The sequence below is a fragment of the Pseudopodoces humilis genome, chromosome 2 (assembly GCF_049639895.1).
Source record: "Pseudopodoces humilis isolate 2021_Gansu_Grassland_sample_001 chromosome 2, ASM4963989v1, whole genome shotgun sequence".
NCBI lineage: Eukaryota > Metazoa > Chordata > Aves > Passeriformes > Paridae > Pseudopodoces > Pseudopodoces humilis.
Genome location: NC_142201.1, coordinates 74,832,609 through 74,854,873, shown reverse-complemented (window position 1 = coordinate 74,854,873; position 22,265 = coordinate 74,832,609). Strand labels below are relative to the sequence as shown.

Below are 22,265 nucleotides of genomic sequence, written 5' to 3'. Positions count from 1 at the left end.
ATTGGTTTGATTCCTCTACCAACAGCACTAACTCCACCAGCCAAAGCTGCAACTGCTATGTCCTTCCTGACAGAGACTGTGCAGAGCAGCAAGGGACATCAGCAACAGCCCAGGAGAAGCACCCCCAGGAAGGATCCCTCCCCACAACTGCACTGGCTTGCATGTGCTTCCTCCCTAATGCTTGCTAGGTTACTACAGGGCTGCTGCTACACAGCAGTTCCTGACAGTGCTTAAACTACTTACCCCTCTCAGGATGGGGCACAGTGGGGGACATGACTGAGGACAGTCCAAGATGAGTCTGAAAAGGACATTTGCTAGATAAACAGGTAGTAGGAAGGACTGTAAACTTCAGACCCTTCAGATATGGCTGATTCCCAGCAGACTTTCACAGGTTCTTCTTAGGATGACAGACTCTGAAGAGGGCTGCATAATTTTTTTTTTTTCCTGTGAAGAATATATTCAAATAAGAATAATGCAGAAATAAAAAGAATTTTTTCTTACTTTTTTCCTAAGGTGGTATTCCCTGTAGTGATGAGATTACAGAGTTCTGTAATAATGTCATTTTGGCTAAGAAAGCAGCACATGGCCCTGAAAATGACCCATCTTCCTCTTCTCAGAAGAGCAGAACAGGATCATGTAAGAGCATGTAAGGTCCAGCAGGGACTACACAGTATGGATGTGACTATTCTGAGGACACAGCTCCATCAGGCTCCTCTTGCCCCATGGTAGGACCCTGGTGTAGTCCAGCAAAAAGTCAAGACACAACATGGGTGGCTCACTCCAATACATACAGAAATGCACCATCTTGTATTACTCTGGCAGTAGGAAATTTGTTATATGACATTTAAATAAGAGACTGAAAGCTGCTTGTCCGTTGCCTGGTAGGAGTTTCCTTAGAGGAAAATGTTCTTTCATCCACTTTCTGTGGGTAGAAGGGCAGGGGCAGAGCACACTCTCTGTAGCACAGCACATGGGACATAGGTGAAGTGCCAGCTGTAGACCTGAACAGCACTGGCTGGAAATTCAAGCTGCGGTATGTAATCGAAAGGCTGTGACTAAAATGGATGTACCAGCCACATCCCCTGTGTTAAGCAGGAAAGAGGAAGATCACAGGCTGGAGGGAGTCTCTGTGGGCTTTGTACCCTCTGCATCATCTTAGGGACAACTACTGAGGTTTTTCTTGAAAATGTTTTTCATCAGAAGCAGCAGAAGCATCAAACTCCAAAACTGGTGTGGACTCACAGTGTCTGCAGACACCCCACTTTGTGCAAAATCCCCCAAAACATAATTAACAGAAGATCTTGATCCTACATCCCAAAGCTTTCTGGTTAGTGGGCCATCAGTATTTCCACAAAGTTTAATTGTATATGTGTGAAGAGAAAGCATCTCCAACAGGACAGATGAACACACACTCACCACAACATAAGTGAATATACAATCCTTTGACCTAGACTGAAGGCTGATACAATAATACAGTAAATTAATACAATAAAATACTGCAACGATAAGTTTTGCTATCCAGTAGAAATCCATGAGGGGTTGACACATTCTTAGGCAGTTAGAACTCTGTATGTGTATGTGTAATTTTCAAATTAATGGGGTTAGACTAAGGGATTGCATTATGCCTAGGACAAGAGTGTACTGTTTGAAGTGTATTGCATTGAATTCTGGAAAAGACTAAAAACTTAGTATCCCCAATAGTGAATATATATCTAGAAGCTTCCTGAACATTATTATAGCCTAATGTTTTACACAGAGATCTGCATTTCAATAGAATAAATAATTCTATTTATTAGTGTCAGGGTTTTTTAAATCTTCACATAATGTAAAAATTCACTCTACTTATCTGTGACTTCCTCACTTACCATTATAATTTTTAATTATATATAATCATATTCTGTTCAGAATTTCTATGAAGCAAAGCTATCACTGCCATCTAGTGTCTTCAGAGTAGGTTTCTGGAGATTATGCTAAGAAAGAAAAAGCCTTCTTGTAACTTTGAATTCCTTCTCAAGTTTCTCAGCTACTACTAGATCTCATGTAGCTCATGAAAACTCTTACAGTGTTGCCTAGTTTCTCACTTTGGAAAGTTTAAATTATGTTTTCTTACTTTTTCCTCACTTGGAATATATATATATATATTTGCATCCTCTAAGTCCTCCTGCTTGTTCAGGATCATGTAACCAGCACAGAAAACTCCCTGAGGAGAATCTGACAGATTCCTTTTCTTGCCCTATCTTTTCTCCCCCTTCAAATGATCATTTCTGACAGAGATCAGCATGGGTATAAAAGATGCATTTATCAATAACTATTCATGTACTAATCACAGAATCACAGAATCAATCACGGAATCACAGAATGAGCTGTATAGGAAGGGACCCACAAGGATCAAGTCCAACTCCTGGCCCTGAACAGGATACTCCAAGAGTCATACCATGTTCCTGAGACCAGTGTCCAAATGCTCCTTGAGCTCTGTCAGGCTGGTGCTGTGACCACTTTTTGGGGAGCCTGTTCCAGTGCCCAACCACCCTTTGGGTGAAGAACCTTTTTCTAATATCCAATCTAAACCTCCCTGACACAATTCCCTACTATTAAATAGGGACTATTCCATCCATTCCCTATTAGGTGGATTTGTGTAGTTCCACATAAAAAACTAACAACCTGGTGGGAAGTTATTAGTTCTGCTTGTATTACATCCTGTGAGACAGCTGCTTCAGCCTCCTTCTGGTTCTCTCTTCACTCACACCTCAGGGAAACCAGCCAGTTCAGTCTCTGCCTCAGGAAAAAGACTTAGTTATTTTCAGTTCTTGACAGTCTTGGGCAATATCCCATTGGGTCCTCACCACTCACCCATGCAATGTCATTCTCCTGTGGTGGCCCTGGGTCCCAGGGCACAAGGTACTGTGGAGAGTTTTGCTTTCTGGTTGACAGCAGTAATAGGGTCCCTCTGGCTCTGATCTCAGCCTTCCACTTCCACAGCACATTAAATTTTTCCATTTTTTTTCTCAACAAAATGCCAGAAACTGACAGCCCAGTACTTTTCTCAGTTGAGGTAGAGCTAACCACAGGACAGCTCCCATCTCTTGCTGGGATGTGGACAAAGAAGTTAGAGCTGTGCTTGGACTTGTGCCAAAGGCTGCTTCCAGTCAGTTGGGCATCTCACAGGAATCTGTCTGTTTGGGCTGGATAGCAGCTGGATATGATCATGCTGAAGGCTTTTGAAGGCTTCCTATGCTTTTCCCCTGCCAAGTGTTCAATATTAATAGAAATTCACATGGACATGAAAGACATTCATTGACATCTCCGTGCTTCCCTGTCCATGTTTGCATTCCTTTAGCCAGTGCAGCTCATGTCAGACCTTTGAAACTCAGAAGACTCAGACTCAACAACTAGTCTTTATGGAAGATTCATTATTATTTTGATATAATTTTTCACCAAGTCTTTTTTCTGAGAGAAATAAGGACTAGGGTTATATGTCCAGAGCCTTATTTCACTGCCAAAGTAATTAAGTGAAACTTCAGCCCAATATCAAACACTATTTTTTCAAGCACACTCTGTCAGAAATTTTTATATGTAATTGAACCAAATTATGCTCGTTATACTTAGAGAATTGTACTGATTTTTCCCCCAGCAGTTTTCTCAATATTTTATCATAAAACAGAACTTAGATTTTAGTCCACTTTAAGTTTTTCATTTTGTAAAGGTTTTTTCCAGTTCTATTTCCATGCATTTCTTTTGAGCATGATAAGATCTGGAACTCATTAGTTCACAATTTTATGTTCAGAAGAGACCTCTCAATCTGTTAGGTTATCTCAGCCAAACATCTGTGTTGTGTGAGCTGCAGAATTAACCACACCTAGCCCACCACTAGGTAAGCCTGGTCATTTATGTCTGTTTAAAGATAATAATCATTGGTGAATTTTGCTTGGAGGGCCTGGATGATTGATTGACTTAGGAGTTGTTATTGAGAAGGCAGAACAGGACAATATAGTTTGAATTACTTGCTAATATTTAATATTCATACTAATCTATACCTGCTTTTAAGTATTCCTTAAAATTTTCTCATTTTTCTGTAATGATAAGGACAAATTCCAACTTATTTTGCAGATTTGAGGGTTCTTTCCATTTTTCACTCTTCTGTCTTCTTCTCTTTTCCATAAAATTATTTTTCTTGAAGGGACCAAAAATAAATCATATTTTTAAACAGAAGTGAAAATCTTAATGAATAAATTTTCATTTAAAAAAAAAAAAATCTTTTTTTTTTAAAATGACACATTAGGGATCTTGATTTCTTTTGCCCAATAGTTCTGTATTGCTTCTGTGACAGGCAGCATAAAAAAAATTAATTTAAGTAATTTCACAGTGTCAATTTATTCCTCCAGTTTATTTAATATTATTTTTTTAAAATCAAAATAATCACAGTCCCACATAATTTGCATTGATTAAAACAAAACAGAACAAACCAAACCAAAACAAAATCTTACAATATACTGAAACAATTGATGTAAATATTAAAAGAGTGGCCAACATGAAAAAATATATTCTTTTCAATATTTTGCTTTGGATGTTCAGGTTCTCTTCTGGCACAGGCATAACCTCTATAAATGCCACTTTGCTTAACACCAGCTGAAAACATCTGAGTTGGGATGCCAAATGTACCATCATGCACAGTTTCAACCTGTGTGATTCTCTTGTTGCTGCTTCCTTCTTATTTCACCTGTATCATAAAGACTTAAGATTTCTCCAGGGAGTACTTTTCCCTTTTCCTGCTTTCCTGTCTGATTTGGAATGACATCTCACTGCTTCTGTACCTTCTCTCTGTTCTAAAGATGATATGGGCATCTGCTTCCGGGGGGCATTCCCGTTCAATACTTGAATTCCTAAACTTCATCGTTGCTGCTTGGTGTTACTTGCTCAGGGAGTCACCATGCAGCCCTCAATCATTCATTACACATCTGAATTCTCAGTATGTTAAAAGGAATTTTAAAAAGGGAAGAAGGATTAGTGATTAGTTTAAAAATATAAAGCTCCTGGGTTTACCCGGTCTATTTTTTGGGACATGCTAGGAGATCCCTGAAAGGTGTTAGGTGTGCCCAGAATACTGGGAATTAGTACTGTTCATGAAAGTGTGTGATGTATCCAGCATCACTTCAATACTAGACAAACTTTATATGGTGTAATGTGCCTTGAAATGCTATGAAATGAAATTATTTCTTTTGTCCTTTCTATTAAGTTAAATCAATTCCAGACTGACATGCAGCTGTATAAATCCATATATACAGTGTACAGTTGGTGGTAGGTAGCCTAGTACTTGTTCATAGAACCTTGCTGTCCTTTGGTAAACCTAAATGCCCACTTTATTAATATTCCCACATGTTAAAAGCTGCTTTGCAGCCTGTGATATGGCAATCAGCTGTAATTAGCACCAAAATAGGGAGTTAGTATGCAGGACACGGACAATTCTTTGACTCCAGATGCTGTATTCAAACTGCAGTGGTCCATTGAAGAAGTAGAGGTAACCTAAGGAAAAAGAAAGTTAAAAAGAATTAACACTAAGAAACTGTGTTGTCACATCAAAATTATCCTTAAAATAATAATTAACTTATTTTCATTTTTAATTACTCAAATGCAACATTTTCATATTTAGAATGCTGAGCTAAATTTTTTAAAGATCCTCATTCCCATTTTCTAGAGCTGGATCAGAGTTTTAAAATGACTGATATTCTTTAACCTCATGTCAAATTCTTACTGCACTTGATCAGGAAAATACATAGTTGGCATTTTATCTTTTAAGACACTGATTCAGAAACACTCCCTGAAAAGCTGGATAGGAATGGGCTCCAGTTACTACATTATAATATTTCTACACAAAGCATGTCATTTTAGATTCCCTAAGCAAGCAAGGAGCTCTTTCTTTTGGCCTGAGCACAATTTAGATCTAAAGACTGATTTAGTCAAGAAGAGAAGTGTTGATGTGAAGAAATTTAAATAACAAATGCAGAATTTTCTACAAGACATTAATCTCAAGTTTCAAGGGCAATTAATTGTAATAAGGTTTCATTATCAGATTATGTACCATTTCTTTCATAGACCGCATCCACTTTATCACCAATTCCTGGGAATTCTTCCTCTATCAGCCTGGGGTAGCCTGCTTCCATAACCTCTGCTTCTTCATCATAACTATATTAAACACAAAAGAAAAACAGAATAAAAAATCTGAGGATTTAAATAGCCTGGGAGTTTGGCCTGTGCCCTTTATATGTTTTGAAGTTACCCACACCCAAAGCAAGCCAGCAGTCTTTGGGTGCTTTCTGTCTAGTGCAATGATAAAATTCAGGGTGATAAAAAGGGCACACCTCCACCAGAAGTGGAATAAAACACAAAGCAAATAGAGCTACATTTTCAGAACTGATCTATAAAGTCTTTATTATATGGAGATTATTGTACCTGGATTTATTGGTACAACAAACCTATCCTGAGGCTGCTTGGCCCAGCAATAGTGGGAAGGGATGGTAACGTCTTAATAATGCATGAGACCTGACTGTGAGTCCCACTCATGGACAGTAAAAAAGAGACACCCTAGGGTGGGGCAGATTTCTTACTCACAGCACTGATACCATTTCATGTCACACAAGCAACTCAAGGAAACAAGATGGGAAATTTGTCTAATATTTGACCATATTAGAAATACCCCCAGATTAGAGCACTTCGTTTACATTCATTCAGCTTTTAAAATCTGTACCTATTTATAAAAGCCTTTCATATACCTTTACAGCATGTTGCATACAGCTATAGCACCAATGAAGGCCACAGAGAGGATTGGCCAAATACCTGGTTTGAACCAAACTCCTGACCTTTCCATACATCTGGACAGGTTATGACTAAGGACACCAAAACTGATCTGTCTCCAGCTTACCTCCAGTACTTATTTCCAGTAAAAAAGAGAGTCTTGCCAGTGTCCTTCACATGGACAGCTGCATCTATTCTTTTCATTTCTTTCGGGAATCCCATTTCATATATCTTTTTAGGGAAGTCTTCAACGATGTCGTAGCCATTCAAAGCCCAGACTTTCTTTCCTGAAAGTATGAACAGAGCATGAGTGCATCTTTTGTAAGGACTCAGTTTTGAGAGAAGAAAAAAAAGAGGAAACCATGAGCCTTATTTTCAACTGAAAAATAGATTCTTAGGTCACATACCCAGTAGGTATTAGACTATTTGTAAAATGATTCTGGGCATCCTAACTAAATTGTACATCTCCCAGTTCAGTGAAAATTTTATAGATGTGCATCAGGTGAAACTGTTTTTCAAGCAAGGAAGGAGGGTAGGATATTTTACTCTTCTATGAATTACCTTTACAACACCTGTTGAGCTTGATTAAATATGTGTATTTTTCTTATAAAAACAAAATTGAAAACTCACCTTTAAACATGAACACAAGATCTTTGATGGGATTTTCATAAGCTGCATCTATTTTATTTGGAAGCTCTGGCCAAAAGGACTTAAGTAACACCAGTTCTGCCTCAACCATCTGAGGGTGCAGTCGCCAGAAAAACCTAGTTCAGAAAAGGAAGATTATATTTTATGTTTCTTGTCATACCATAGAATAGCCGTATCTTTGACGTGCAATAGTTAAAATAAATTATTGGTGAATTAATGGTTATCATATCACAGAATATTCAATAGACAGAACCACTCTTAGACCTTTCCTTTCCTCACAGCCATCAACTGCAGACTATTTCTGTCACTCATACAGTGATCATCTCAAACAACAAATTTTAAGCTTCTTTCATTCAGCATAAGAGAAACACTGCTGTCCCATGTGAAGCTCACAAATGCTGTACATTTCAACCATATAAAATTTAGCAGATTTAGGCATGTTGAAGAAATTCCTATGAATTTAAAAATGTGTACAAACATGTCAGTCTTCAGGCATAGTATCTCCACATCACATTAGTGGGCAGCCAAGTCTGGAGTTGCATTATAAATCCTGCCTAAAAAGATATATGATGCAGTTTCTTAAGTGACATCTATATTGATTTGTGCTCTTTTAAATGTACATTTACCCAAATCTTTAGTAAAAAACCGAAATGGTGTTTTTGCTTGCTCAAACTTTATCCAGTACCTACCATCCTTGACATGGAAGTGTCTTTACCTGTCCTTGAAGACCAACATTTCTCCACGAAGTTCTGTTATTGCATCAAGTGATAATTCTGCATCACATTTCTCTGGTGTTTTGGGATGTTTTGGGTTGGGATCTTTGTCTCCAGCACCTGGAATGATATAATATAATGTAAGCTTGACAATTTTAATTTTCTGTCTGTTACTCATATCGAACAGAACATGGAAGATCTCCCATGAGCATGATGAATACAAACATAATGGGTTAAAAATTTTTACTGGAAAAATTTGTTCTCTTTCCTCTAGCCAAATACATTCACAAACTTTGCAGTTCAAGTGTGCTGCAAAGGTGTTAAATGAACTTGCTTTCTTTATCTCAAGTTTTGAAGGTCCCCAAAAACTTAATGTTTTTCATAATGAAAAATGGATAATTCTGTTTCTGCCTTTAGAATCTGTTTTACCTTCTCTTTTCAGGTAGGTCAAAAAGTGGTAGGACTCTGGTCCCCATCACTTACCACAAAAGGAGACAGGTCAGTGACCAACTGTGCTCTGCAGCATTACTTAATTTTTTTTTTTACTGAACTACTAAATCTAAGCATCTCCTGTTCCAATGAATCCTTCTTATCAGTCATGACTGTTGTTATTGAACATCTGCAGCTCACAGTAACTGTGCAGTGCATCTGCAGCAGGTTATAATGATACAGGAGATAAATATCATATATTACACAGACTTACCATAGAGTTCTTGGATCCCTTGCACATCGTCGTCAGGAAGCACAAAACCAGTTTTTCCAGTGTATGTGTAGATTGGGAACATCAAAGCTCCAGGGTCTCTAGAGTGTTCAAGTCCCAGTGAATGACCAAATTCATGGGCAGCAACCAGAAACAAGTTATAGCCTGTAACAAATCACAGCAAAAGTAAATGTGTATCTCCTTGCCTCACCATATTTGACACTGTGCTTTAACATATGGGACAATGAATGAGACAACTGAATACCTGGAAAAAATCTTAATAATTCATTAAATCACAGAAGGGTTGGAACCTTAGGGGCCATCTGGTTCAAACTCCCCTGCCTTGAGCAGAGACACCTTCCACTAGATATAGTTGCTTGTCATTTTTGAACTGTGGTGGTTTTAGCTGGTGTTCAGCTTAACTCTTACATGACAGTGTTACTATGTAGGGAGATTTTGATTTCTGGAAATTCCTTAGCAACACAGGAAAGCTCTAGGATGAAGTCTTGGGCCTACTCAAATCAAGAATATTTTTTTGTGAGAATTCACCTGCAGTAGAGAGTCGGTATTAATATCAGTATTGCAGAAATTACCATTAATGCCAGGAGGGTGACCTAATCCAGTGCAGAAAAAAATGGTATTTTGTTCAATTAAACTCTGCCCTGAATAGGCAAGGTGATGAATTTTCAAACTAAATGCAAGCAGACAATTTGCAGCTGAGGTATGTTTGCTATAGACTTCAGTAATGCAGCTCCCATAGGTCTGTGATCAGAACTAACTGCCCTTAGTGAAATGCCAAAAAGACAAAATTTTGTGTCATTATTTTTTTAATCACTTCATTTAGGAGTGTTATATCTTAAAATTTATGCTAAGCACATGTTAAACTTTCATTTTTGATTGGAGGTTAAACTCAGAGTTCTATGTGTGAACATAAAGATGAACAAAGAGTAAACAGGCAGAACAAACTGTCCACAGATATCAAACAGGGATAAATTTTCCATCTATCACCATTACAAAGAAAGGAACTTCTGTTACCTTTAGAATCATCTGACCAAACTTCATCATCATCAAAATGAGCATCTCCTCCATAGTCTGGGCCCGGGGGAAAAGCATGTGCCAGTAATCCAGAGGGTCCATCAAAAGGGTAAAAGTCACCGTGTTCTATAAAGCAAAATTCAAAGCAGTTAAATTAATTACTTCATCCTATGCATATAAGAATATAGTTTACTTATAAAATAAAAATAATTGGTCTGTGTTACCTTTAGTGCCAAAGGAGATCATGATATCAGCTATACCACTTCGTATTCTGGTGAAGTTCAGTGGCGTCACATCAGACCAAACTTTAAATGCTTTTTTGAAAGCTCTGTCTACTTCATTACGTCTCAGATCTGAAGTGTAATTCATAATTCTGTCAAACAGATTAATATCTCCAGTTAAATTGTGTGAACTGAAGAAATATGCAATGCACTTTTTTCTGACTGTACACCTCATTAAAAGTTTTTGCTTTTGTCATATGATCTTATCACATAACAAGGAGTTTAGCAGCTGCATACAGTATTAAAGAAATAAACATTTCTATCATAGTTAAAATAATTCAGAGGTATCTGAAATGATCCAGTAGCTTTCTGTAATTTGTTTTCTATGCACCAGAAGAATTAGAAAGTGACAGATATATTCAGTATTAAGTAAAATCATATCAGTAACTTCAAAATTTTTTATGTCATAAAATATCTCAAGATCCTCACTTCCTGGAGGAGCAAAACATTATCCAAAGTGATTTTTATGGGCTATAATTGCCCATATTATAGTAACATTTATCACTGGCTATGGAACTAAGATATTTTAGTGATTTCATATTTGGAATCTGCTAAATAAATTCAGTCTGTAGCTGTTGAAAACCCCAGATACATGACCTTGCAGAAATAAAGGAGAAGGATCTACCCTGTGAACTGTCAGCCCTTCACCTCCTAAGGCCAACTTTTTGGAGGCCATGGTACAGAGATTTGTCTGACCAAACACAGAGATCTACCTCTGGGATGTGAAATGGAAGAGCCTGCTCTCACAGTCACAGGTTAGTTTTCATCTACACCGCTCTGTCCAGGACAAGACAGAAGCAGGAAAACAGGTCCAAGCAGAGCCAAGGAGTGACCCAGAGAAGTTCATGATCTGAGCCCCTACCTCTCTTTCATTTGGCACCATGGATGTGTCCTGAGTGTCTGTATGGAGACCAAATGAGGAGCTGCTAGCTTACAGCACACCAGGTTTCCTTTTCCACGACAAAGTGCAATGGAAGAAATTAATGTTTACTTTCTTGGGCTACGATGTAGGCTGGGAGCACCTTTCCAAAAGTGGGGCTTGTAAGGGTTTTAAACTGCAACATTGATTTTGTCAAACTCAAATGCACCCTTCTCACATCAGCCTCATGTACTGAGCAACCCATCGGACAATGCACCTAGAAAGAAGGTAATAACAGTGATAACACCCAAAATACCAGGCATTTACCTGTATGTCAAATTCATTTTTGACCATTTGAGTTTTCTAGGGAAAAAGTTATATTCCCCCACATCTGGGACACCACATCTTGGTTTCTGCATCAGCTCATATGTTTCTTCATCTAGTTTGCCTGTCACCTCCAAGCCAAAAAAAGCTTGCATTTCCCGAAGTTTAGCTGCCACTGTGTTTCCACTCTTCCTCATTATGCCAGCAGGATTCGGACGGAGATCATAGTGAGTCCTGAGATAGCGCTAAGAAGGAGAAAAGGAGCAATAAGCCTAATTTCCAAACAGTTGTAGCTGCACAGCTTACTGTTGTTCTTGGAACATGCAAATTAATTATTTTATACTGTACCTCTGCAAACTGAAGGTCCTTTTCTGTGAATTCATGGCTGTCCTCAAGGGGAATAGGGATTGTCAGGCAAAATGACAAACCCAACAAGAAAAAGAAAACAGCTGAAAGTCCTGATTGCATCATGTTGGATTTCTGAAGCCTGAAGCCCTGATGTTTTAGAGAGCAGCTACCTTTACTTTTATACTCTCAACACAGTGAGTCACCACTTAGGGACAAGTTAGAACTTCCTTGTTGCTGGAAGTAAACATGCTTAGGTGGCTGGTTTGTTTCTCCTCCCCAACACTGTGGTTTAGGCATCCGTTCTCCAGCTGAGGGCTCTGAAACTGTATCCTCGTATAAACACGAGGTCTCTGAATATTGACATAGGCTGCGGGAAGAAATGGGCAGAAGCAAACCACACTTTCTGATTATTTTGCAGTAACTTCCACTGTCAGTAACTGGCAAAAATGCTGCAATAACTTACTTTTCTTTCCTAGAAAAATTGTTTTTTTTACCACTTGATAAACAATAAAAATACATAACAAAGGTCATTATTTTAAAAGTAAATTCTGCAACTTTTCAGTAGTTACACTAGTTCAACAGTAATTTTTATGGAAATAACATTATAGAATATAAAATATGATATGGTTTCTTTGTTTCTGTAAAGAACTACAACTCCATAGTATTAACAAAAATTTTAATTCAGAGATCCTTAAAGAGAATTTCTATCTATATTACAGGATATTTTACTGTCTGATGTACTCAAAACCAGAAATGCTAAATATCAGGAAATAGTGAAGAACATTTGAAAGCATTTTTTTTAGTAATAAAGCAAGTCATGTAGAGTGACTAATTCATACAATTTATCTTCAAAAAAATCTGAATTTAATTTACTTTGGAGAGGGTGACAACCATAGATTGATGAGAGAGCTAATACTTTGAGAGAGGCAGTCTACCAGCTATAAGTAAGCAATGGATCTGTGTGTCTAGAATAACAAAAAATGTAATTTTTGTCTTATGAGGTGGATAGTAGGATAAATCTGGCATTGTGATAGAGATGGTCATTACTACACCTCAAACATAAGGATTATATCTGTCTCCCCAGGATCACCACAGTCTCAGCTCCTGCAATAACTTGTATCATAACGCATGTTGACAAGCACGGGTCCAAGGGGAGATGTGGATTCTGCTGAATTTGCCTTGCTCTTTCATGGATAATTTCTTTTGCCTGTATGGAAAACCTCAGGCAGCTTTCTGGTGGACACTGGTACTGGCATCCTGGAATACGCTACCCTGAGGTGGATGTTCCCTTGTTGACAAAACAGGAAAGGACAAAAATCAGTGAAGCTGAATGTGTAAAAGCTCTATTACTCAAACAATGATAGCTGTGTGTTTTATGATGACAAACAGCAAAAGCAAATAAAGCTGAGAAGAATTTGTTATGTAGGCTGTTTCTGCCTCTGCCCATCTCAGCCACTGCTAAATATGGTTACACCACTTGGGAACAGACAACATCTGTTAAAGCAGTTTGCATATTTTCCTTTACACTGTCTGTCAGCAGTGCTGAGACTTTTACTCAGCAATGGACATAAAGACTGTTAATTAGTTATTCCACCTTCTTGAGACATGTTCTCCCCTGAGGTGCTTCAGGACAAGCACTGAATCCATACTGCCAGTGCTCTCACTGCACTGCACTCCTTGCTAGTGCAGACTGCCAGATTATGTATGTATCCCATTTCCTTCCCTCCAACATTTCTGTATTCATATTTGAAGGATTGCTTTTATTAATGTTGGGGTGTCCAGTTAGCAGATAAGCAGTGTGTTTTGCTTGCTTTGTCTGGAAGTGGTGCTGCCTTGTGTTTTTTGTGGCTGTAAGGAATGCTTTCCTGGAGACCATGGAGCTGTGAATGTTACTGCTCTTCACAGATATACTCAGAAATCTATGAGCAAAATGAATAGCTTAAAACTCCACAGGTAACATTCCCATGAATTCCAAATTCTCTGAAATTAGGTTTCTTACACATAAAGAAACACAATTTTATACTGTCATTTGTGTATCACTGCCCCTTACCAGATTAATTAAAAGACTTTTATTCTGTGTCAAGTCATTATATGACTACTCTTTCTCAGCTCAGACATTGGAATCTTTGCTTCTGGAACAGGAGAAAATAATTTCTTAACAACTGTTACTGAAAAAATGTGGTCAGTCCATTACACTTGAGGGGAGGATGATCCCAAATTATTCCTCAGTGGTTTCAGGTTTATCTTAATAAACATAGGTCAGCTAACTGCCAATTAAAGGAAAAACCAAATATTCAGGGACAATATTTGAATGATATAAATGTAGAACTGAAAAAGAAAATATTTAGCTCTGCTCAAGAGTAAAATTAAAGAACATTGTCAGCCTACCCAACAATGCTCCAAGGAGATGTGGAGCCCTGTTCTTTGAAATGTTTAAGATGCAGTCAACAAAGCAGTAGTAATTATAACTGTCTTGCATGAAGAGAATGATATATTAGGCAGGGAAGAACGATTTTCCACTTTCTATGTTGTTTTTTTTTTCCACAAATGCTCTGAAGTCCTTTGAAGTTCACTATGAAATCTCTTTCAAAAGCTTTGATTGTGGTACCTTCAGAGAGCTGTCCTGAGACATTTCCAAGGAATATTTTAAAAATTGGGCAAAGCAATTTCAGGAAAAAACTAGAACAGGAAGCTTTTCTGAAAACAACTCTCTTTGTGTAAGAAAAGAAGAGTGAAGTTGGATCTTTGCTACTGTAGGACAATGAAATGAAACAAATGAAGGCATAGTCCACTGTAGTGAACAGGTTCTGCATGTGAATAAGAAAACATACAAAGAGAGAAAAATAGCAGGGAGTCTGTAGCTGTTTCGTCACAGGGAGTAAATCAAAATTCTAAACCTGAAGCTGATTTCTGAAAGACTGTGTGCAATGAGCCATGTGGGAGTCTATTATGGCTAAATCATGTTTTCGGAACATTCAGTTAAATCCTTTGGGAGTCCTGGAAGTGTAAAAACACAGCACCCAATATGCTTTCTTACCCATTTTATTGCTATTTATATTACATTGGTGGACAGAAGCCTATATTGAGGCATGGATTTTTGTCTTCTGTAGACAAAGTGAAGAAACAATGGTGAAAGGCCATGAAAGCAAACAAATAAAAGGCACAAAGAAAATAAGCTTTATTCCTGCCTTTTCTGAAACAGTGTTACAGATGTAGTATATGATGGTATTTTTAAGGGGAGATAAAATCTTGACTGAGCTGGGAACTAAGTAGAGACCTCTGAAGTTGCTATTACCTTTATGTACAGTGACTCTTAAAAATTTTAAACGAAGTTTTTAAAGTTGGCACTGATAAATGATAATGTCAAAGCCAGCCAGTGTTGAGCATTGTAAGATGTAAAATCTATGGATCAGGTGATGCCACTTTCTCAGTCAGAAAATTAATTTAAAACCATGAAGAGAGGTTTAAATGAAGGTAAAAACAGTCGGCAGTGGTTCACAGACCTTGTGCTGACCCCAGTGTAACCAAGCAAGCCTGGAAAGTTTTCTTTTAAAAGCTCTGAAACCCACAAAACTGCTGAATAGTAAGATTTCAACAAGCACTGCAAAATTTCTGCAGTTCTGTCATCTTGTGGGTGTGGGTACAGTTAGCTGGACTGATGGTAATTTACACAGGCACAGCAGAGACTGGAGTAATCATGATGGTCTTCCCCCCCAAGGAAAAATGGAAAATGGGGGAGGGAAGATGTGTTAAGAAGAAATGAAGTGCCTTAAAGCAGCATTTAGGTGCTGTTTATCTGAAAACAAGAAGTGTACCAACCACGTGGTTTCAACATACATTTTGCTAACACAAATAATTGAATTGTGCCCTGTTTTGATTTACAGTTTGTGCTTGGTGCTCAAAATAACAATATGCAGTGAATGTGGTGAATGATCAGTGACCCTGAAACAGCAGGCACTTCACTTAAGAAAAATAAGCAAAAGTCAATGGTCCCATTTGTTAACGTTTCATACCACAAGGCAGTTGTATTTCAAGTGAAACATTTCCAGTGCCTGGGGCTGTGCCATTACATTTAGATGAACTTCCTCTGGGAAAAATGATGTTATTCTGAGACCCATTCTGTGCAGACGGGTAAATGGAGTCTCAGAGTAGTTCCAAACACATGGAAATACTCTGGCTTTGCCTCTCCAGGTGGGACTCCATCTCTGGGACCTGCTGCAAGAAGGGGGGCCAGGACAACTGAGCTGGGATGACAGGGGTTATTACAGCAATGTGACTCCTTTTTATATTAAAGAGCAGCATCCCTATGACATTAGCTGGCAAAAAGATGGAATTGGGGTGCTCAGAGATGTTCAATATGGTCCAGTGCAGGAAGAAAGAAACACATAAACGTTCCTAAGAGGTAATGACTTCTGTTTGAATGAGACCCTGCAGACTGTGTGGAGCAGAGGTGAAGGGCACCAGGGATGGACTGACTTTTTGTCTGCAGAACTAAATCTGGGCACCCTCCTGGGTGCTATGTTTAAAGTCTCATTATAATCAATGAAGTCAGAACGCTCTCTAATCCCTAGACAGCAGTTTAGTTTATTACACTGAGGTAGGCACCTGGGGATTGTTTCAGCTGGCCACAGACAGATTTCTAGCATTTCTTGAAGGACAGGGAGCTCTCATCAGTGCTGTGTCACATCTGACCATATCATGCAGCTCCCTTGGGTTCTCCCCTGCATCTCAGCTGGCATTAGATGTCTTTCTTTAGGCTGCTGTGCTGAGTCCTTCACAGCTGGGCTCTGCTGACCCTAGTGGAGCCCCAGCTGGTTCACACAGAGACGCTTCAGTTCAGGTGACCTCTTCTGGAGCTGAACTTCTCACCCATTTTCTGCCGATGCCTGAAGAAGCCAGGAGCTATCAAGTTGCAGGGATTTGTTTTGTTGCTGTGCAAGGTGGCAGCTCTGCAGCTGGTTGGCACTTGGGCAGTATGCATTCCCCCCAGGACTGTGCTACTGCTCACAGCTTCATCTGACCTGGGAAAAACAGGGACTCCTGCCTTAAGCCCACAGCCAAAGTGAAAGAGAGAAAATGCCTCAAAGAGGTACACAAATCCAAATTTTCTTTGTCCGAACAAGGTGCCTGCACAGATCAAGTACAAAATATCTAGTTATCTCTATTGCTAGAAAACTGTAGGCAAACAAGGAGTTAATGAGTTTGTGTCTAGCCAACCCAATTTTGCTGCTCAGGGGAAGGAACTGGTCAACAGTACAATAAAAACTAAGGAAAAATTAAACCACAGAAAATAGATCCAAAGTATAAACATCATTTTCTAATGTTTTTTAATGCATCCATCATCTTATACCTATTTTTTAATTCTGATATTTAAGATTGCACTCAGTCTCAAAAATGCATTTAAAGACTATCTTGGTGGGACTGTGGATCTCTGACACCCATTGATGCCTTGAGAAACTACCTAGAACAGAGGCTAGACAGAGCTGAAGGAATAAAGTAGGTATTTATTAAAAAGGCCTTCAGAGGACACACCTTGGGCAGTGCAAGAGCCCGGCTGAGGCTACACCCAAGATGGAAGATGGATCACACGTTTTCACACTTTTACAAGTTTTGGTCCATTTACATATTTGAGTTAATTGTCCAATTACAGCTTCAGGTTTGAAGCCACATCCTCCCAGATTGCTCTCCTCAATTCGCTGCTGTTTATACTTTTTGTCTGAAGCTGTGTCCTTGGTTCTCAAACTGGAAAAAGATTGTTTTGTCCAAGTAAACTGTGAAGAAAACTTGCTAACACTTCATATGAAGTTCAAAGTTATATACTAATGCAGCGCAGAATCTGGCAAATACGAATGCTAAAACTTAAGGTGTCACCATAAGTAGGTCTTAGTAAGTTTTGATGTACTTTATTTCTTCTGTCACCCCCAAAATAGATAAATTATGTCCTTAAGGCACTTTTATTTTAGCTCTTCCATCATGATAAAAAATGCTCTCTGTCTTACCAATTTACTGTTTAAGCACTTTGCTGTAGGAACTTCAGCCTTAAAACTTGGGACTTTCACTATGAATGGATAGCCATTATTCGTAGAAACAATTGAATTGTAGTTAATTGTGGCTGTCAAAAAGTCTGCATTAGAAAGAAAAATGCATTTGATGATTTATCTAAACAGTGGTTCAATATTTCTTTCTAAAATTTTGGGGACTCAAGAGTTTGAAAAAATTACCCAGAGAAAACAGAGGAAACAGATATTTGCATGTTAAATGTCTAAATGGAGTTTGAACTTTAAATTTGTGCATTCTACACCTTCAGGAGGGAGAAATGTCTCCTTCAGGAGTGTGAAATAAAAATTAATATAATGTCCTCTGAAACATTTAGGTTCAGAGCACTTGCTATTTTTGAAAATTTGGGCTAGGAGCCTAGCAGAAACACACAGGTTTTTTTCCTGCCTCTATAAACCCTTTTCTCTGATGTATGCTAACACATTTACTATTGATAATGAACACTCATAGTTTCTGGTTTGAATTTCTGTTGGTCACTTCTCAAGAGCACTGTATCTTCTACACCTCTTAAGTAATAACAAGCCATAGCTGTCTCCTCTGGATCTAGACATGTCAAACCAGTGCTGGCTGTAATACCTAACCCCATGAAGGCCTTTGTTTTTCTAGGTATTGTAAGAAGAAATGAAGCAGAGGAACAGGGCAGGTTTGGTGTGGATTTCAAGGGTGGAGTGAAAGCCCCTCTTCAACACCAGGGAAAAATATGAGAGTTGTGTCCATTGACCATAATATATGTTCATATGTACTGAATGAGGTATTACCTGACTCTTTGCAGAGGCCTCAATCATTAAAGGTACAACCTAATTGAACTGTATTCCTGATTCCTTGTATTTTTCCAGGCCAATATTTATTGGATTTCCACCTGTGTGTCTACAAATTTCTTTTGAACACCAGAGTCTGTCATATATGTACACAAATAATTCAGAATGATGTCAAATGAATTAAAAAAGTTGCATTGACATTATCTGAAAGAGACAGCATTACAAATCTTTTGGACAGGTGCTTGTCCTTCACGGAAATGCATGGAAGTAAAGTTTACTGTAAATTTTTGATTTGTAGGGAGTTTTATGACTAAAACCATACATTTTAAAAACATTTAGGAAAGGAAGTGTAATGTTTAAAGCCATGGTTTTTGTTTGCCAACCACATTCATGTTGTTTATACAGCTGGACTTTTTACAAAGCAGTTTCTCAACACCATTGCAGAAGGTCTTGAGAGTGAGGGGGACATAAACTAGAAGACTGATGCATACAGTTTTATAGAAAGTACAACAAGCAAGTGGTAAGCTAAAAATGAAGGTTTGGATAACTGGTGAGAGATTACTAAAGATGGGTTTAAGAAAACTCCTGGTGCTACTTAGCAAAGCGCATGTTTTCAACTATAAAGTAATGTGGCACATTATTTATGTATAACATTTTCCATTACAAAGAAATAAAATTAAAAGGGGGTTCTACATTTAATCAAAAAAATTCATTTCCCCATTTGGATAAAATTCTGGGTAGGCCACCAAAATGATGAGGCTGGAGCACTTGCAGTGTGTGGAGTGGCTGGACAGCTGGGCTTGTTCTGTTCTGCCTGGAGCAGACAGTTTCAGGGGGACCTAACAGCAGCTCCCAGTGCCTGTAGCGAGGTTTCCTTAAAACCAGTAACCACACATCAAAGTTAGATATTTTTAAAACATTTTAGTGAATATGCTTATGTGACATTTTAGACATACTCAAGTCCCATACATTATAGATTTCTGAGAGAGAATTAGTAAAAAACCCAATAAACCATGTCTCCAAGTGTTGGCTGTCATTTGAAATCTTCAGAGACTTCTCATGTTCAAATTTATCAGACAATATCCTCATGATATCACTGAATTTTCAGTTACTGTGAAATATTGCTCAGAAAGTGATCTAGAAAAATTAACCAGACAATACATTTTGCAAATGCAAATTAATGTGATTCACACTAAGTCCTCAAGATAAATATTTGCAATATTTTGAACATCTTATTAACCTATCTAATGCCTTAACACTATATTGAACACTAACACTGTTCTATATGATTAATATTAACAGGGTATTTTTGGCCATTACTCCAAATTTTCTAATTTTGTTGTCATTCTCTGATATTTAATCCTTTTTCCCCTGGCCTCTGCTATATAAAAGTCCCTCTGTATTCACTTTCAGAAGAAGATAACAACTTCCATCCTTCTTTTTCACATGGTAGCTGTGGGATGGAATGACAAAAACAGATAAGAATATCTGCAGTGTTTCTGATAAGTCATTAGAAATTAATTTTTCATCACATAATCTTTGTTCTTATGTCACCTGAAAAATTCCATTTGTGCATCCTCTAGCCTTGGCATTCAGGATTTTTTTTTTCTGTGCCAGCAGATTGCAAGAAGTGGCTTCTTTTCTCACCAGTTGGTGTGCTCTGATTCACTGCAGATAAAGATCTGATAGATAAAGACACTGCAGATAAAGGTCTGATAAAGACCAACTGCTAGTAATTCAAACTGGTTAGTGGGGGTTAAAGGATTACAGAAAAAATAAAATTATAAATACTATTGGTTCAGAGAAGGAGACTTGCAAAAGCAGTGATGCTAGAAATGCTTGTTCATATTCATGCTGAAAAGCTAAGTTTAATAGCCTTGATGTTGCAGAAGATGCCCGGAGATCATGGCTCAGATAGGATTACCTAGAGCCAGTTGACCAAACCAAAACTGATCAGAGGGATGGAGCACCTCTCCTGCAAATAGTGGAATCACTGAACAGTGCACCATCAAATCAATCTCTCTCCAGTTTAGGGTGCAGGCCCTTGTGGGCACCTGTGTCAAAGGCTTTACAGAAGCCCAGACAAATGACAGCTGTAGCCCTTCCCTTTTCCACGGCTGCAGGCACTCCACCATAGAAGGCCACTGGGTTGGGCAGGCAGGACTTTTCCTGTGTGAAGCTGTGCTGACTTTCTTGAACCACCTCCATGTCTTCAATGTGCCTTAGCTAGAAGGACCACACAAAATGCAAGCAATATTCACCTCATTTTTAAAAATTACTCTGCTGGTTCATACTTGCACATTCATAATCATTAAAAAGCTCATTAAATTACATAGGGCTTAAATCAGAATAGATTCTATCCCTGACTATTTTAAAATGGATGGAGCATCTGCAGCCTTTGTTATCATGATATTGGCAAGGCCATGAAACAGACCAAGGTCTTGGGAAAATTTCCAGCCACATGCTCCTGAAGCTTCAGCACCTTCGTTTGTTTATTCCACTTTTTCTCTAGCCAGATGTGAAGTGGAATTTATTATATAAACAAATAAGGAGATATCTGTGCATAGTGGTGTCAGAATCTTTCAAGTTAGTAAAAAATCTAGTGTCATATGTGGCTTGGTTTCCTTTGCATATAAAATGGAAATTCCTGCCTGAAAATGAACCGTAACAAATGTTCACTGAGAGATTCAGAGCTTATGCATTAAGTTGAGCTATTGCTTTATGTCCTTCCAGTGCAAAATAATTTATAAAACCTGTTCAAAGCTGACATAGAAAACTCTGGCTGTGAAAAAGACTTCTATTACTCTCAAATAATGAGATTATTAAAATGGTTAAAAATAAGGTTTGTGTATTCTTTTTGTTGTTTATTCCTGGATGAGGAAAGAGGAACATTGAAGAAATACTTTTTAACTTTATCTAAAATGTAACAAATATTAAGAGAGATTAAGATTTTCTCTGAAGGTTGCTTCTTTATAAATAGCTACTTGAAGCTATTCAAATAGTTATGAATTAACTTTTTATCACTTATGTTAAGGAAACGTCACATGTAACAACTTCTGACTTGCACCTGAACAAAAAGAACAAGTGTTGTTTCTAAGAAATATTAATTCAGTTGATTTTCAGAAACTAAAAGTCTTCAGATGGAAGAGGATGTTGCGACATGACAGATCCTTTGGTTATTAGGGAATTTGACTGAGAGACAAAATTGTACATCCATCCACCTAACAAGGTAGGAACTCAAGGCTCACCCATATCCCAGATGAATGCTCTTGACTATGTAGTAGGGGGCTGAATCAGTTTCTCTTGCCTTTTTGTAAGAAGGCATCAATCTAGTTTTTAACCCTGTTTCACAGAGTACCTAATTCTCACAGTATAAAACTTTGATTGTACCATTAAATTCAATTACTTTCATTCAGTTTTGCACAATTGTTTCAGTTTCTCTATTTAACACACTAATGACTAAATGATCCATCTATCTCAGTATTCTGTCATGCACTGTCAGCACTGATAATTAAAGACAGTATCTACAGAGAACATGAATTTGATGAGTTTTTGAGTGATGCTGGATGTCTTCACAATCTTCTGTAAGAACAAATTCCAGATATCCACTTACTATTCTACAAGAGATGGTTTAATTTCTCTATCTTAAATCAGACTCCTGCAAGCCTGATTCAATGCCCCATGCCTCTAATATTGTACAGTTTGGTCTATAGCAGTTTTACATTCAGCTTCTGATGTACCTTCATGATTTTG

General features: G+C 38.0%; 1 protein-coding gene across 1 annotated transcript; it reads right to left on the bottom strand.

Annotated features, from left to right (window-relative positions):
* Positions 1 to 4,365: 4,365 nt before the first annotated feature.
* On the bottom strand, positions 4,366 to 11,833 carry LOC102111493 (collagenase 3). Its single transcript, XM_005516217.3, has 10 exons — positions 11,698 to 11,833; positions 11,353 to 11,594; positions 10,110 to 10,258; positions 9,886 to 10,011; positions 8,854 to 9,015; positions 8,153 to 8,270; positions 7,420 to 7,553; positions 6,917 to 7,076; positions 6,077 to 6,180; positions 4,366 to 5,520 (listed from the first exon to the last, which is right to left on the bottom strand). The coding sequence occupies exons 1-10, from the start codon at positions 11,818 to 11,820 to the stop codon at positions 5,420 to 5,422; spliced, it is 1,419 nt and encodes a 472-aa protein (XP_005516274.1). The 5' UTR covers positions 11,821 to 11,833; the 3' UTR covers positions 4,366 to 5,419.
* Positions 11,834 to 22,265: the final 10,432 nt, after the last annotated feature.

What these genes read in the sequence shown, in the direction of transcription:
- LOC102111493 (XM_005516217.3), bottom strand. Translation starts at nt 11,820, where the DNA reads ATGATGCAATCAGGACTTTCAGCTGTTTTCTTTTTCTTGTTGGGTTTG. An exon ending in TCTTGTGTTCATGTTTAAAG is followed by an intron (nt 7,077 to 7,419) that starts GTGAGTTTTCAA and finishes TCATACTTTCAG; the next exon opens with GAAAGAAAGTCTGGGCTTTG. An exon ending in ACTGGAAATAAGTACTGGAG is followed by an intron (nt 6,181 to 6,916) that starts GTAAGCTGGAGA and finishes TGTTTAATATAG; the next exon opens with TTATGATGAAGAAGCAGAGG.